Below are 18866 nucleotides of genomic sequence, written 5' to 3'. Positions count from 1 at the left end.
TGGGGAACAGGGGAAAGAACTGGAGAGGTGAAGGTAAGGAGACTCATACGTTGAGATAAAAACAATTTAATAATTGAAATAAAGTAAAATTAAAATAATAATAATTATTATAATAGTAATAATAGAATATACAAACAAATAATGCACAATGTGATTGCTCACCATCCGCCACCCGATGACAAGAGCCTGTTCCTGGCTAGCGATCCCAGAGAAGAAAAGATCCTGAAACCGCAATCCCAGACGCAAGAGAGCCAGCTGCCCAGCCAACTCCCATCTATATACTGAGCATGACATTATAGGACATGCAATATTCCATTGGCCAATTCGGGTCTGTTGCTCTGGCTGTGCTCCCTCCCAGCTTCTTGTGCACCTGCACACTGGCAGGACATGGGGAGTTGAGAAGTCCTTGATTTCTTCGCAACAACTAAAAACATCGGTGTATTATCAACATTTTTCTCATACCAAATTCCATGCTGAATCCAAAACACAGCACTATTCTAGCTACTAAGAAAAAATTCGCTCTATCCTAGCCAAAACCAGGACACCAACTTATAGCAGACACCATCCCTTTAGGCATTCTTACCTTCATGCCTAAATCCATTAACAGAAATTTTTTTGGGGGGTGGCAGGTTTTTTGTGTATGGATTTTTTTTTATCCACCCACCCCCTGCCAGTGGAGTCCAAAAGGCACCTCTGCTCGAGCAAGCTACCCCTTAAGAATAGCCAAAATAATTATCTTACTAAATTGTCATGTGAATCTGATACTCAGATGAATAATAGAAATGACTGCGATATATGTACTTTTTTAAGGCTTGCAGCCAAACAGTCTGGGACTCCACAAGCAACCCCTGTGCAAGTTGGGGGAGTGTTGGGTTTTATGCTAATAGCAAATTCTGCTCTTGTAGCTGGAATGGGAAATACTCTATATTTGTCTTAGCTGGACTGCAAAATATTGAATACCTGATCAAGATACAATTCTATCTTGACTGAGAAATCAATTTCAGAAACCAACCTAGTCCAGTACTGTCTTTCCTGGCCATAGTATCAATCTGATCACGTCTAACCAGCTGTCATGTAAGGCTCTCATATCTCATGACAGCAGACAGGATAACCAATACCCTGATAATAATGGGATACCGTTAATTCAATGACAGTGTCTTCGAGTTAATCTCTTGGAAAAGAGCACAGAAGCTATGGGAATGCATCTTACATATTCCAGAAGTGAAGAAACTCACATTTTACAGCCTCCTGCTTTCTTTAGGTCAGAAATTTAAGAAGATACCATGCCCCTGTTAACAGCTCTCTAAATACCAGACAAGTTTTCTTTTAAAAAAAAAAAATTTGGTAAAAATCTGAACTTTGAGGAAGGCAAACACGTAGAAAACAAAATTATATCTTAGAAAGAAAATATTGATATCCATATCTATCCATATTCAATATTAAGCAGTGTTTATATTCACAGATACATTTACAAGAGAAGCTGACATTCTGCAGTGCAAAATGGCAGTCTATGCAAAAGCACTTTTTAAACAAAAATAGTGCCCCAATTTATTTTCTAGATTTCAAATACCACAAAGTTAATCTTTTGTAGTATTGTTTTGAACTGAAAATGTTTTTACTGAAAACTTTAAATCATCATGGTTTAAAATAGAAAGTGTAATATCAAGACTAAAGTTCTCTATTGTTAGGATATGATTTTTACTTCAAGTGCATTTCTAACTCTATCCCTTTTATAGGGAGAATGCAGTATTACCTAAACATTTTGGATTTAAATATAATCTACTCAAACTTACATTTTCAGAGACTGACAGAATTAAACATTATGGTTTTACCCAAAAATCAAGCTAAAGCAAAAATGTGTGATAAAAATCAGCTCCAACATTAAACAGTGTTTAATTACATCCATATATTGCAATTTGCTGTTGCACTATGACAAACTGGAGCCCACATGGGACAATCCCAGGTCCAACTGTTACGGTAGCTCCAAATAAGTAATATTCACCACCTCTCCTATGAAATTGTCCATCTGAACTCTACACCAAATACACTGTACCTACAAAACTAAACTTCCCAAAAAATGCAGTCTGATTTAGTCTTTCATTACCCCATACTTTTTTCTAGTTACTCTTCCTTTGGGTTCTCAAACTCGATTTCTCAGTGCATCACTTCAGATATGTAGATGTTAGCAAACAGCCAAATCTACCCTAAATTCACATCTCTTGACATTAGTCAAGGCACATGCACAGCATGGAAGTAACGGGTAGGATTAGACACAGGGTTTAATTACTTTAGATAGTACCTAGAAGTATGAGTTTATCAGGTCCCTGAACAATAAACAGATCAACTCTATTTAGCAGAAAAAGAAAATTGATTGTACGCTAAAGAACTGTATTAAAATCTTGAAATTCAATACATTTTATTCAATACAACTTTTAGCTTTAATATGTTCCCTTAAAGTTCCTGCATTTCAAACAAGTTCCCTGTTGCAAAATTTTTTTTGGCAAGTTTCTATCTTTTAAAAACTTCTAGAAGTGAGAGCATTTCATAAAACCCTGTCAAGTCTTTCTCCTCACAATGTTAGCATTAGAAAGAAAACATAAAAATTGAAGTTTTCACAGTGATTTATATAACTGAAACAAAGCAATACCAAAATCCTGTTTAAACCAATAGGAATAAGCAAAGACATTGCTAGTAAGCGTTACCAACAAAATTAAGATAACTAGAGTAAAATAATCTCAAAATAATCTCATTGTTTCAAAAACAATAAACTTAAGTACATCACAGTAAGAACCCTGCTGGAGAATTAATAAATCTACAGAATTACTATGGTATAAAGGAACTGTAAGTCAAAAATGGGGGGGCAGGGAAGGGGACAGGACACACACATGACACAAACCAACTCTGCTTAAGTTTTTACTCGAGTAGTAATACAAACCCAAGCCCTCCATTTTACGTTCTGAAAAGAGAACTACTGTCCAGGACTGAAAGGTTACAGAGGTAATGATAGTTACTAAAGCAAAGTGGCCAAAAGCACATGATATATTCCTGAACTCCTTCCAGATATCTCAGTTAAAGGCCTGAGCTCTGAAGAAAATTTGCTTAATCATACATGTGTAGCAGTTAGCAGAACAGAAAAACTGTACAACAGCAGCTATTCTTCCTTCTAATAACTACAACAGCAACGTGGTGAATTTTGTGCCAGTTCCAGTAGAATTCGTGGAATGTATAGCTAAAAAAAAAGTGTTGACTACTTCTTTCTAACTTGTTAATACAGACTTTTGTATTTGTCCAAGCAAACTAGAATGGCAATTTAAAGGAATAAAGGATTTTGAAAATCAAATAAATGTAATCAGAAACAGGATGCTAGCTACAGACTGCTTGATGATGAAACTATGGAAAGGAATAAAGCCACAGCTGTGCAATTTAATAATTTAATGAATCTTTCCTGTTGGAGATGTTCAAAAGATTCCCACACCAGCACATTCTTTGCAGTAGACAGGTCAAGAGAAGCTAACTCAACTTGAAGTAAATATACAGACATACTACTCTGAACAGACAAATTAGATGCTAAGAAGTCACCAGGATCATGGCTTTCACCTGAGATTGCTAAATGAAATTTATATACAAAGCTGCAGAGCTGCAGGTGAGAAACCCAGTACTGCAAAAGACTGCCACCAGGGACCTGGCAGGCTGCCAACATGATTCCCATCCACACACAAAAGGAAAAAAAAAGAAACCAGAATTGATCCTGGGAATTACAGACCAGAAAGTTTGTCATCCATCCTTACCGAAGGCAGTAGGTGCTATAAAAATAAAGTCACTGTAGACAGGGATAAATGTGGTCTGTTGGAAAAGATGTTGCATGACTTCTGCAAAGAGAAACCCTGCCTCACCAACCCACTCAAGTCCTCAAAGTGCATCAGTAAGGATAGAGAGAGAAGGTCCAACAGACACAGCACAGTCCCATTTTGAAAAAGCTTTTGACAAGGTTCCACACCAAAGGTTATCAAAGAAACTAACTTGCCACAGGATGGGAGGAAAGAGTCTTACAAATAGAAAATTAATGAACAGGATACAAAAAGCAAGGTTTAATGGCCAGTTTTCAAGGCAGCAAATAGGCAGCTGAAAGGTCTCCTGCTGGGGGATTGGTGCTGGGACTGGTTTTATTCAGCACTTCCAATGACAATCTGAAGAGTAGAGTATGCAGAGAAATCTCACAGTTCACAGGTGACACTATATGTTTTCGGTAGATACCAGACACTAGCAAGGGAATGCCTAACAAGTGATCTGGCAAAAAAGTTGAGAGGTAAGATTCAGCATAGACTGTTGCCTTCAACTAAACCATGCCTACACAGAGCAGAGCTTGGAGTTGACAAGTCATTAAGTGATCCAAGACACACTGCTGATGGCTCTCCAAGCCCACTGTACAGCATGGGCTGACTGAAAGGCACCACCAGGAATGCACCTTTTAACATTACTGATCAAAAACTGTGGAGGCTGAGGACGGACTGCAAAACATGGCTACCTTCACATGCTCTCCCGAGGCAATACCATCTATTGCCACTGGCTTTATAATTTTTAAGAAAGAAGTGCAAGGGTAATAAAGAAGTATATAAATAATGAGAAACCAGGGTGGAAACCCGCCAGAGCACATTGACAGCCTTGAAAGCATCCAGTGAGCTTGTGGATGATATGCAGGATGGCCTAACTGGAGACCAAGAAGACTAGGGAATGGAACAGGCCCTCACAGGCACCAGAATCTATTGCTTGAGACAATACTAGACTATGACCAAATATTTGCAATCAATACAGGGCAAGCGTGTTTAGTATTCTCCATTGCAAATAACTTTTTTAAAAAAAAAATAAATTACATCATTTCTTAAATGATACATGCTTATCCAAAAAATAAATCCTCTTCAGAAGCCATACTACATGATAACACTGAGGAAAATACAACAATTTTAAAATAAAACAGAAGAAGGTATCTCCAGTGATCAAAAGAATATCTAACTACACAGAGATAGGTAGTGATTTTCAGCCAATGAATCACAGGGCCCTGGCAAAGCAGTAAGCTACTGATCTACTTCAGCTATTGTCCTTAAATCTAAATTCACTAACCAGCAGTCTGCACCTCTGCCAGAAAATGAAGGTGTCTATAAATCATATCCACTTGTAGGTAAGGAAGGTAAGTGTAATTGTGTGAAAGGCATAAATCATCACGATTGAGGAGATTAAGTCAGTAACATTGATAGGTTAGTCTCTATCTGTCCAGCAAAGGATTGGATTTTTTTTTTTTTTTCTTCTTTTACTCAAAATTAACACAGCTTACTGGTTAAGCACCTAGTATTACTCAACCAGGAAACAAAGAGCAAAGATTTACTAAATGGACTACTGGTGCACGCCAGCATGGGAACTCTGTACTGTGTAACTGAACATGAATGTGAGTTAAGTTATACCTGATTGTTAAATACAGTACATAACTTTTGTACAAAAGAGGTTTATTCTTTCACCACTGTAAACTGCAAGAGACAACTGACTGGCTGATTCCCTCAATCTGTGTTTCAACTGTTGAAATACTATTCTTAACAGATACAGTCCAACATTCAAAATCACTATTTTGTTCTGAATGTTGCTGGGTTAGCTTGTAGTGTTGAAAAGCTACTGGAGCAGACAGAAAGAAACATTCAGTAGAACAGAAACTACAAACCACACAGGTTACAAATTGACTGAAGAAATACTTTCTAGTCAATGGATAGGTAGACTCAGGTTGGAAATCAAGTTTATTTCAAATTTTTAATCAACTGAAAGACGTGTTTGAATTGAGTAAGATTTCCTTTCCATTGAGTAAGATTTTAAATAATTCCTAACAGGAAATGGGAAGAGGCTTCCATCCAGGATGAAATTTACAGATTTTTTTAATCTACTGTAGTAGCCACTGTTAGGCACAACACCCAGTAAAGCAATTACTAATATGATTATAAACTGTCACAAAATTAAACAGCATACAGCCCTTTTACTCTCCCATCAGAGCATTTGTATTCCATAAAAGAACACTATAGGAATCACTGACTATGAAATGGTAATTATTAAATATAAAAGCTAGTCTAAATCAGTTTGAAATTTAACAAAACATTAATCAATCAGAGTACAGAATCATTTGCAATATTTTCAGGGGTAGGTAAAAACAATTATCCCTTAAAGGAGAAGCCACTCACCCCAAATCAGTGCAATAAGGCTACTTCACAGCTTTCTCATGTCCTCATGAGCACTGAATGATTCCTTCAACAAGCAAATGCACTTTACCATTGGAGACAGCAGCATTTCAGAATTACAGCCTATGTGCAAAAGCAAGACTCCCCTAGTTACTCCTTCTCTCTTTAGTCAAAGAAAGATTGCAGAGTGACTCTATTTCAACAGCTCCTATGCACCTTCTGGTTTTCACAAGTTTTCCAGATTAACACTGAGAAGAAAGAATTTTAGATGTAGCAGAGATGAGGGACTGCTTCTGAATTTTCTTCTCTTATTCCACTGCTCATTTTTTTGACAAAGCCAGGTCAATTAAGGAATTTGCATTTGAGCAATCCATCAAATGAGAGTCCAGTGCTACACAATCCTGCTTTAAAGTGTTACATTCAAACTGTGTTATTGTTTGCATAACTGTAACATACACCACATGTACAACACATTGTCGCATAGGTAAGATTGTTTACAAATCACTTTTATACAGAGCTAGTAACATCGAAACAAGGCTGACAGACAAACAAGAAGCAAAAGAAACCCAGAAACCCCAAGTCTCCTCATGATTTAGGGAAAAACAACAATTTTAAGCTGCGAGGAAAAAAAATATATACTACTGTTTAGGAACCCAAAATTGAGAGAAGCAAACTTCTAACTGGCATAGCTTACAGCTAAGCAAGCAAAAGCACAAACACTAGCAATCAAAAGCAAAACTGCAGGTTTACATATGCTACATGAATTTAATTAGCCCACTAGGATGCTGGCAAAACCCAACACATTTCAAATATATATTCATTTCCTCCTTTTATTCATTTTAATATCAGACCTGTTCTTATAGATGAAAACCCCTTTGTTACGGCTTATACTCTCATTCTTACTGGCTCAGCTGCGCAACAGCACCACAGGCTCTTTGTTACTGGCTCTGCTGAGAACACAAGGAGCACCAACCCAACCAAGGAACATTTTATATGCTGAATTTTCATTTTATTTTTTAAATTTTACCAAGTACTTAAAGTTAAAATAGCACCATAGATATCTCCAAATATGTCCCTTAAAGCTATAGTTTTCTCCAGATCTGATTAGAAAACGCTGTTAATCTTAATTGTAAAATTACTCTAGATGGAGCATAAAAGGCTTATCATTCAACATAATGAAATTAAGGCTGCCTCTAATATATATATATATATATTTTTTTTTTTTTTTTTTTTTTTTTTACACAGCTTTACAGACAAACAGGATGACCACAATCCACAGCAGTCAAGTAGTGAAAAGCCCACTGGGAAGTAATTTACAAAACCGTATGTTAGATGAATTATATGGCTGGTTTGGATACCAACATAGGCACATACACGAGAACTTCAGCAAAGGAGATTAATTTGAAACAAGCATAAAACATCCAGCCTTGTGTAAGCACCAGAGGCCATCAGCACAGGTGACCTACCATTCCTCACCAAGAAATTGGTCCCTCCCTTCAATGAATTACAGGTCAAACACAGAACTTCTAGGAAGAAAAACAGCCCATTTTTTATTTCTGCAATTTGAAGATCAAGCTATTATGGATACATCCTTAAAGGATCAGTGAAGTGGGAAGTACAGAGAGGAAGAGTTGAAACATTATTGCTGCTACAGACAGAAAAAAAAAAAAAATTCAAGACTGCTTATTTTATCCTTTCCACAGCACTTTGCATACTGTCAGTTCCCTTGGGTTCCCAAACATAGTAGCTTCCTATTGCTATATGTCCTTCTACACAGAAAGAAAGAAAAAAAATATAATCTGAAAGAAATTAGGAAAGTATTATATGAATGGTCAGGAAAAGTTAACAGTAAATTTCTTTAAAGCTACTTATAATGGTAGATTCTGAAACACTTTTGTGTCTTTAAGGAAGGACCCAACAATGAAAACAAAAAACCCCTGGATTTCCTTGGACAACATCCAAGCAGAAATTTAATAGGAAACAATACAGAAAACCCATTTTTATGGAAAAAGACAAGTTTTACAAGTCTAGATGTCTCGATCATTTTTGAATGCACCGTGAACAAAAACATCAGGGAATGTTATGCATACACGATATGTGTCAGGGCACTTACGGAATGGATTACGTTATGTATCAGCAGCTTACCTGGAAGTTCAGCACTTTAAAAAAAGGCAAAAAAACCCCACATACGTGAAAACCCATATACTGCACCATCCTCAGTTACAAATCTGAGCAGTTATCATAAGTGCTTCTCTATGGTGCATCTTGTGAGCAATTAAACTACTCTACAGCTCAGAACAACTTTGTTCTATAGGATCCAAGTGAGTAATCTCAACAATGACTTCACACAATTTTAATAACTTACATTTTTTATAAAAAGCAGAGCTTCCAGAACTGCTGGAAACCTCACTTCCATGTGCAACTTTGACGTAACAGACTCAAACAGGAAGTTTAAAACCACGAAGGGATGCAGAATTATGTCTCAATAACATACTGAGAAAAAATGCACAATTACTGTTATGGAATGAACTGGTGTTACAGTTAAAGCCACTAGAAACAAATCTGGATTTTCTAATGCTATTTTGCTTGAACTAGTGCAATGGAGTCTATTACTGCCTCAATGTTGATAGTATATTCAGGGGCTTTGGGGGGCTTTTTTGACTGCAACTTCCATAACAGGAGCCAAATCTTAAAGTCAAAAAACCCAATTTTGAAGAACCCCTCCCTCATCCATCACTTAAAAGAAAAGTACAGTTTCTGGAATTACTAAGATCCCTCACTGTCCAACTAAAGGTCTGCTACTACTATCACCTAGTTGTATATTACAGAAGTTAATTATTTTTCAAAGTTTGGAGCATGAAAGTTGAAACATATTTCATCTTTCCAACTAAGAACTCTGATGTTGCAATTAAAATCTAATTCATTAAAATCTAATGCCTTCCAAAACTACTGGACCTGCTTACTACTACTTCTACTATGTAGGCTGTTCTTGCTGAGGACTTGAGAGCATTCCTTGAATAGATACTGCTCTCCCTCACATGCCTCTTTTGAACAAGTGGAAAACAATCTTGACCATTAGACATGATGTTTAATCACTAGCCCAACAACTTTCATTCCTCAATGATGAATAACTGAGATATCAAGGTGCTACACGCCTCCATGTCACTTCATAGCACAAGACTTTCGAAGGTCACAGTGAATATCCTATTTGTCATGCAAAGACAAAATAATCTTACAAAACAAAGCAAGAACAGCCTACAGCTCACAGTTTTGATACAATCATCTGAAAAAAGTGATGTTGTAATTGCACACGTGTGAAGCTCTGTCTCACTAGATCAAATACTTCCAAAGCTTGGAAGACTGAAGCAGTATTACCAACCTAGATTTTCTCTAAAACATTTTCAGATGATGCACACTCCACGATTTTAGTAACACTGCACCCACATATGTTAACCTTAAAAAGCATCAGGGAGGAGAACAGCCTTAAGTGTTAGAAGAGCAACCCAAATAAGTCTTTGGAGTGTGATCCAGCTTGTCACCGTGTCATGGTTTAAACCCAGCCAGCAGCTAAACACCACACAGCCACTCGCTCACCCTCCCCCAACCTGGGGAACAGGGGAAAGAACTGGAGAGGTGAAGGTAAGGAGACTCATATGTTGAGATAAAAACAATTTAATAATTGAAATAAAATAGAAATAATAATGATGACAATAACAATAGAAAATACAAATGAGTAATGCACAATGGGATTGCTCACCACCCGCCAACCAGTGCCCAGCCCATTCCTGACTAGCGATCCCAGTGAAGAAAAGATCCTGAAACAGCAATCCCAGAAGCAAGAGAGCCAGCTCCCAGCCAATCCCCATCTATATACTGAGCATGACATTGTGTGAGATGGAATATTCCACTGGCCAGTTTGGGTCCATTGCTCTGGCTGTGCTCCCTCCCAGCTTCTTGTGCACCTGCACACTGGCAGGACATGGGGAATTGAGAAGTCCTTGATTTCTTAGCAACAACTAAAAACACTGGTGTATTATCAATATTCTTCTCATATAAAATCCTATACTGAATCCAAAACCCAGCACTATTCTAGCTACTAAGAAGAAAAATTATCTCTATCCCAGCTGAAACCAGGACACACTGGGAAGAAGAAACAAACTGCTGAGTTTCTGGATTATCCCTCCTTATTTCACCTTCCTTGTCCTCCTTATGTGCACCTTGCCTACCAGGGAAGACAGAAGACCTGTATGGGTACAGGTAAGCTGTTCTTGCTGAGGACTTGAGAGCATTCTTTGAATAGATACAGCTCTCCCTCATATGCCTCTTCCCGCTTGAGGGGACCACTGTGTACTCACAGTTCCCAAAAAGCTCTACTGCAAAAATAGTTTCATCTAGATTTTTTTTCTGGACAGTGACCTGTTCAAAGCCAGAACTACAGCAGTTCCAGATGATATAACATTGACAGCTTCAGACTGCCATTCTTTCTGAAAAACAGGTTACCAAATCTATATCCAATAACTTCACTTATATAACATATGAATTCATAACCTTAGAATTGCAGTGATGTATGCGCTGCATGTCATCAGTCAATACACTTGCATAAAACAGACTACACAAAAACCCTATTACTGAGAATTTTCTTAAGTCTCCCATAATGCCTCGTAATACCATAAAAGCCACACAATTTGTCATGGGGCTTGTTCCTGGTAAGGTTCTTACAGGACAATACCAAGAGGTAAAATTCAGTGTCAGCCATTTACTATAAACTATAGTCTTAAAGGTGCATCTACTTCACTTTTTAATGCGGAACAGGAGTGCACACGTAAAGCAAACTTTCTTATTGTACCCACTGACTGCATATCATGAAGTGGTCCTGGAGTGGATGAACCGGATTTGGACAGAATTGAACTGTAAGATGTAAAACCAGGAGCACAAAGAGCACATCAACACAAATGGGCATTGAGTCCATGCAGCCAGCCTGGAATTAGTTCAACAACAACAACAAAAAAATCCCTGAAATGCAAACAGTATGGATACCAATTCCTCAGCACCAAACATTGCGTTCTACAGACACAACCCCATCAGACGCTGCTACTTGCCACAGTACACACAGCTCTCTGTTCCACTGTTCTCAAAATGAGCCTGTTAGCCCTGTATATCCAGCTCATCTAGAGGGGCTGTGGCTTCCTGCAGCCAAAGGAATCTGACTCCGTGGTTTTCACGTCTTACACTTCCTTGGAGTTGCTAACATACCAGCATCTCACAGGCTGTAGGACCAAAATCTGTACATGCAGTTCTGACTTTGTGCTGCAGCATCATCTAGTAAACCTATCACCTAGCAATGACATGGATCCAACACTCTTAGCTCTCTACAGTAAAGTCACATGAATGGATTAGAGCCTGGTTCAAAATAAATCTCATGTGCCACAAGGAAAGCATAAGCCAACATTGAAGGAAATAATCTCTCTCAACATTTTTTGGGGGTTACATTTATCCACAGTGTTGGCCAGCAAGCCCCACCCATGTGTTAACTCTCCCTCAGGAACCTGAGCTCCCAGGGCCTCCTCTACTACCTCAAAGAGCGCTTGGAGAAACTTTCTGTGTTTGCTTTCAAACACTGCACAAGTCTAGCAGAACTTTCAATACAAACCTGTTCCCTTAACTGATTACCAGTAGAAGGAAGCCAAAGCCTTATTCAGAAATTCCTTGGTCCTAACTGATACATAACATACTGCTCTGCACCAGCGAATTCTAGTAACACAGCTCATGCATTTTAACGCATCTTCACAAACAACGTTTCCTAAAGATTTCTTGATCAGATCCCTTGTATCCAAGAACCATATCACAAAGTTTCAAAAGACATTCAGAGGCCTGTAGTGCCTTCCTTAGGCCAAGCCAAAAAGAGTAGAGGAGCAGGTAATTCCCTTGGAAGGCATATAAACAGTTATAATCAAAAGCATATTTTGGCAAGGAGATCCACAGGTTCAACTGATGCCAAGTTGATTCATCCAGAGTGTATCATATTTATGCAGGTATCAGCTACTGAAAGCTGTAAGATGCAATAAAATTAACTTGATCAGTTCGTTTGTCCACCATGCAAGCTTGTAGCTCCCCAGACCTTCCTGGAATTTTTCAAAAAAGTTGACATCACATTTGCATGTTCTCATTCTCAGGAAATGGGGTCATTTTATTACTGAGTCTGCATAGCCTCTGGTTTAATTCTGCTGCTTCATCTGAATTTTTAGTTGAATACTATTTGGTCCTGATCCCCTTGTCAGTTTGAAACTGGCTATACTGAAGTGATTACTGAAATGATTATTACATCTCATCTGTCAAGAGTTTATGATTCTATTTTCTTCAGTAACCACTTGGGGGGACATGGAAATGTAATCTTTTCTCAAACCAAAGGTTATCCTATCTCCCCATTCTGCTAGCTCAAACGTTTTGAGAACAGCAATGTCTTAAATGAGCCATTCAAGTTAATCCCATCACCAATTTAAAAGCCATCAAAGAAACGGGAAGGTAGAGCAACTCTCGAATTGTTCAGAACAGCAATAGCAACAATGTAACAATGCAAAACTACTTATATATGCTATGTTACCATTAGATCTGATGGATTAACAAATAGATAGTGTCCTGGTATAAAAATGAGACATATAATCTAGGTGCTTAGCCTTAACACTTGGGTGTTGGACAAAATGACCTCCAGGTGTCCCTTCCAACCTCAACCACTCTGTGAGCATTTGTAGATTGCTCAGCCAACCCCTCCTTGAAGTCAAGCACTAAGGGCAGTTATTCTAACAACTAAGTCACAATCTTACTACTCTTCTGGTGTTCCACGTTCACGACAAAAATGGCTTCCATTAGATCATCCTCTATCTCAGTCACTGATCTTGGAAAACACTACAGCAGCTTCAAACCTAACATCCGGCCAGTGGTGGATGACACTTCCCTGACAATGCCAGGAGGCTTCCACAAGGCCCTTGAAAAGATAAAACGCAAAACCCTTACTCCCACAAGCATAGACTAGCAACAAAACAAACAAACAAAAAATCATTGCTCTCCAATCCCAGGGAAAAATCCACCAGCCAGAGGCTTCATCAAAGCATGCTAGAGAGCTCCAGGACTTCCCACAATGCTTTCTGCATCTTGTCAGTCAAGGTCAACGTCAGCTTCTGACATCCAACAAGCAACCAGTACCACAACTCTCCCACCAAAACCTAAGCTGCTTTAATGCCTTAAGGAAGCATTGGAATAATTCCCTATATTTTTTCAAAACACAAGATGACATGTTTAGAAAAAAATCTGGCAGTCCTGATATACTACTGTTAACAAACATGGTTGAGCATCTGTATCTCAGATGCAGATGTTACACCCTGCGTAAGGGAGAATTACTCCCTCCCCTAGAAGTACACGAAGGAAGAAGGGATTATCAGGACACGATACAAGGCGATGTACACTAAGAGGAATATAGAGGAGAAAGCAAGCTTTGATGAATGAAAAATTATGGAACAGTCCAAAGGCACAGCCACAAAGGCACTGTCACACACACTGTCCCTCTTGTGCTAAAATGCCTAAACACCTGAGCACAGGGAATAAAACCACTGGCACCAGAACTACAAAAGTTTATTACAGCATTCTGGTCAAAAGCATCCCAACTAAAACAACAGTGACATATAAAATAACCAGTAAGCTCCATTAAACCACAGTTCTAAAAAATAGCTGAAAACCCGAAGAAACATGCAAACAGACGTTGTGGTAAAAGGCAGCTCTGTGTTAACACATCAAAGGTAGGATACGGCACACCTGAGATTTGCACACTTCCCTTGACCCCGTTACAAGACCAGTTACGCTTCTCATACAGTAACTTCAACAGCTGCAGCTACCTAGTGAGTCACTGCAAGTAAGAACCCTCCTTCAGTATCTTGTTTGAAGCTTCAGGTATAGGTCAGAGCTGGAGAAGCAAGCAGCAGGAACAAAGGATACGGTGTAGAAGAACCTGTAAACCTACACATCATCTTGCAATGCTTACAAGTTTCTACTGAAGCTCAACTTCATCACTGTGTACTCTATTATTGTACTCACAGGTATATTCTGCTGCATGTGCAAAACATCTAATACTATTTACACTTCAAGTCATTATGAGTGACTAGCATATACTTACAACTAACAAAACTTTGTTTCATTTGTGCTGCACTTCCACCAACTTTCTCCCTGCTCCCACATTACAAGTGATTCAAGTTCTCCATTAAGATTGGAAGCAGAGTAGAAATGCGAACTAGCAGAATATTTGCTTGCTAAAAGTAACATATTTTGCTAAACACAGCACACAAGGTACAGATTCAGCCCTAGAAAAAAGGATTGTAGAAGATATTAACAAAGAGTTGCATACCAAATCTGAACATCACTAATTGAAACAAACAAAATTTTGTACCCCTATGCTATCTAACACTAAAATTGCCTTTGAGAAATTAAAACCTAGATTTTTAGGCTCATGAAAGTGAAATTTAGGTATATCAGAATAAACTTTTAAGGTTGTCAGGGAAGCCATTCAAATAGTGAGATCACTCACCAGAACATAGAGGTGCTAGGAGACAAACAAAGAACAAAATGTCTTTTGGGGACTCTGGGTGAAGTAACAGATTACAAAGAATTGCATCTTTAATTATTGAGGAGAGGAATACTGACTGGAAGAAAGACAGAAAGAAGATTGCTAAGATGCATGAAGAGAGATCGAGCAAGATCACACACACAGAGCAGAGCATCTAGAGATGAGGAAGGCCATCAAGTGGGAGCCAGGACAAGTGACACAAGTTGAAGATGCCAAGTGACAGCGAAACCAGCAACCACATCTGAAACATACATAAGAAACATGGGCTAAAAGTGTTCAGAACAGGAATTCCTCTCTGGACTACACATCCCTGAAAATTAATCGAAGGTGCATAATAAATGCTTTAAAATAATCTTAAGCATTGCCTCGCAGACAGAGGTGAAAACCATGCACAATAACCAAGACACACGGAAAGTAAACAAATATAACAATCTACAAGCCATTACCATAGCAAAGGGTCACAGTCTACCACATGGCACACATGAGAGAAAACAGGAGCCACAACACATGGCGATGCACTATCTTAAGAAGATAAGGAACAAGTAGCTATGCAGAATCAGGGAAAGATGAGAAACAGCCATACCCAGTATATGTATGGGTAGTGGGAGAAGCCCACGAGCTACTTTTACCTAGCTGCAGATGCATGTGGAGAAAAAGGTATATTCAGCAGTGCAACAGGCAGTAGGAACACAAAAGGTACAGTGGAAGAGGGAGGGTTGATTTATGGTGGGGCCAGAAGGATAAAAGATAGAGCAGTACGTGAAGGAGCCCCTGCAGAGGGAAGGAAGGGGCTGGGGAAGGGACCGGAGTCTTGCCCTGAGCCTCGGGGGCCGGGGCACGGCGGGGGCCCGGCCTGCCGCTGCAGGGGTGCCGGGGCTGAAGGCGGATGACAGCGCCAGGCGGGAAGGCAAAGGGCCGGCGGCATGCCCAGCGCCCGTGTGCGGCGGGCGGCGGCAGCGGGGGGGAGGGGGCGGGGGAGCGCGGACCCAGCCAGCCATGTTCGGCGGAGGCCGGGACGGCGGTGACAGGCGAGGCCCGTGCCCGCGGGAAGGGCCCGGGGCAGGGGGCGGCGGGGAAGGCGCGCCCGGGGGCCCGCGCCGGGCGGGCGGGCCCGGTCCCTCGCTTACCTGCTGCACCCCCAGGAAGTCGTAGAAGTTCCGCGGCACCTCCTCCACCAGGTCGAAGAGCTCCAGGTCGCCGCTGTCCCAGGCGCGGGCGCGGGGCGCCAGCAGCGCCAGTAGCGCCAGGAGCGGCGGCAGCAGCCGGAGACGCGGCGCGGGCCGCGGGCGGCCCATGACCCCCGCCCCGGCGGTGGCGGCAGCAGCAGCAGCAGCAGCGGCAGCGGCGGCAGCAGCGAGGACGTGGCCGGGGAGGCACCGCTGAGGCCGCGCACGCCCCGGCGGCAGCTGCTCCGCACTGAGGGTGAAGGAGACAGGCCCGGCCCCGCCGGAGGCGAGTCCCAGGGAGGGGGGGGGCGGGGGGGAGCGCTCTCCGCCTGGCCAATCGCCGCCTCCTGAGGCGGTGACGTCGGGTGCCCCGGCAACGGCTGGCGCTCGCGCAGTCGAGGAGCGGCGGGGGGAAGGGCGGGTGCCGGCAGCCGGCTAGTCGGGCGCGCGACGGAGCGGCAGCGGCGCGCGGGGCCCTGGCGCGAGCTCCCTCCGCGCGCCCGCCCCGCGCCGCCTACCGGCCCTTCTCCCCCTCCGTTCGCCCCCCCCCTCTCCCCCGCAGCCCGCCCGGCCGCCGCCTCCCAGCGCCGCGCAGCGCCCGCGCCCTTCCGCAGGGCTGCCGGAGCCCCCTCCTCGGCCCCCTGTCACCCACTCCGGGTAACCCTCCGAGGGTAGTGCGTGTGTCCCCGCACACCCCACCCACCCCGCGGCGGTTGGGAGCGGGCCCTGTGTCCCCCCCCCGCGCCCAGCAGCTTTCCTTCAGCCGGGGAGCGCGGTCCTGAGGGGCGACAGCCGCTGCCCCGGCCCCCGTTACCAGGCGCGTCCTCGGGGGCAGCAGCGCTGGGGAGGGTTTTGGGGTAACTCTGTCCGTCCTGCGCCGGTGGCGGTGCCCGCCGTGGGGGGGAGCGGGTGGTGGCACAACGCAGCCCCGCGGCGTGCCCCAGGTGGGGCCGCCGGTGCCCTCACGCCCTGGAACCCCCACTGGATTTACTAATTCCTTAAGGGTGGGTTTGGTTATGGTAACGTGGTTTACCCTAAAATAACTCCCGTGTATTGTCAGTATCAACTCGATTTTTAAGCTGTTTTTCCTGGACCTTTGATTCTTTTCTTGCTTAAATTAATGTTAAACATGAATGCTAGATGAGAAATTAGATGAAGACTTAATGGTTTAACAATACAAATTATCAACATTAAATCACTTTTCTCTGGTAGGGTCAGACTCCTTGGAACACCCCATCTGTTTCGTCTCTCTTGAAGCTAGGCCTGGTTAATCACTGTGAGAATCTTACCTTCAAGAAAAGACAATTTCATCCCAAAAATATCCATGAACTGAATCAAGTTCAGAAAACAGTTTTATCGGTTTTCCAATTAAAAAAAAATCCCAAATGCCAATCTTATATGCACTGGAATTCATCTAAGAGGAGCTAGGCACCATTTACAAAATCACTGTACAGTAGAGCACTGCCTTGGATGATCTGTGGGAATAGATGTGGCTTTAAAATACACTGCTTAATTCAGAGTAAGGACTTGAACCGATGTAACCATTATCAATTTTCCAACTCATAAAGTATAGAGTAGTCTTAGGTATTTTCTTCTATTGAAACCATTCCCTTTTGTATAAACTATTTAAATATTAATTAGATTAATATTTAAACTCATGTTTCCATATCCTATATGCATGCCCACTGGGCTGTTAGGATCATGATTCTGCCTCTGGCTCTGTTTTCTGAAGACACCTAAACCCATTTGCCAGGAAATGATAATTTAACCAACAGTGTCTGACGTTGACTCTTTTTAATTCACCCTTCTCAGAAAGAAGCACTTAACTGTTCATTCTGATCATCTTAAGAAATGCTTCTCCCACTTGATCACAGAGCCAAAAAAATAATCCTTTTCTAGAGAATGACAAAGTAAAGAGAAAGTCATGGGCTAGTTAATTTATCAGCTGCTTTGTCTGGCTGGAGTAACTGAACCTGGTATAGATGAGTTTCTTCCCTCGTCCTTCTTCATCTGTTCTGTTTTGCACACATTATTCATAGCATAAATTCCCTTTGTTGCCTGTTGTATCTAAATTCTGCTGGCTTTCAAGACTCAAGCTTTACTGCACAAAAATACCAGCTTTGGATTCAAAAAGTTAGCTACTCATAAGGTTGTAGAACAAAGTTTAACGATGCAAAGTACCCTCAGAAACCAGGGGCAAATGAAGAGTTCAACAAGATAGCATTACTTTTAAACCAGATTAAAGATTTTTTAAAAATGTGAGATTAACAATACTCCATTCCCCTTAATAGATGCTTTCCAAATTCTCCTTCCCTTCTGACTCATTCTGTATTTTCCACATCTACTTTAATCTTGCCTCATCAGCTCCTAAGCCTCCTTAGTTAAATTGATCTAGTGCAATGATTAATCTCAAAGAGAAGCATTTGTTATTTTGGTTTTATTTTTCATCATTCAGAATTTGTTACGAAGAATGACCCCTTTCAAAATCCACCTCTGGCTGCTCTTGCTGAAACTGCTAAAACAGCCTTCAAAAAAACTGATAAAAGCAGGTGATCTATTCTGTTCCACTGAGACTATGAAAAATTGTCCTAACACTGACCACCAACTGCAGGTAGCTTGTGGCTTCAAGCATTTTGAGAACAACAGCAGATTATAGTTATTTTGAAAGAAACATCTCAGAATTCTTCAGATAAATTATGGTTTCTTTCAGTCAAGAGGAATGTGAATTTAGAAAGAATGACAGGAGAAAAAATGCACTAATGATAATGGGAATATGATTATTTAAAATACATATTTAAGAGATATCTTACATTTAAGTCAGCATACTTAAATTATTCCAATCGGTTTTAACAATGTGGGAAATTTGAATACTCATTT

At 41.2% G+C, this 18866-nt stretch overlaps 1 protein-coding gene across 1 annotated transcript in view; it reads right to left on the bottom strand.

The window, feature by feature from the left end:
* Positions 1 to 16243, bottom strand: part of DNAJC1 (DnaJ heat shock protein family (Hsp40) member C1) — a 121356-nt gene extending 105113 nt beyond the window's left edge. The window contains exon 1 of the mRNA XM_074834150.1: positions 15951 to 16243. Within this exon, the coding sequence (XP_074690251.1) occupies positions 15951 to 16118 (168 nt within the window). The 5' untranslated portion in view covers positions 16119 to 16243. The remainder of the gene's footprint in view (positions 1 to 15950) is intronic.
* Between the last annotated feature and the right edge of the window lie 2623 nt (positions 16244 to 18866).

Source organism: Strix aluco, chromosome 1 (genome assembly GCF_031877795.1).
Source record: "Strix aluco isolate bStrAlu1 chromosome 1, bStrAlu1.hap1, whole genome shotgun sequence".
NCBI lineage: Eukaryota > Metazoa > Chordata > Aves > Strigiformes > Strigidae > Strix > Strix aluco.
The sequence above is the reverse complement of the archived record's forward strand: the minus strand, read 5'-3'. Positions and strand labels throughout refer to the sequence as shown.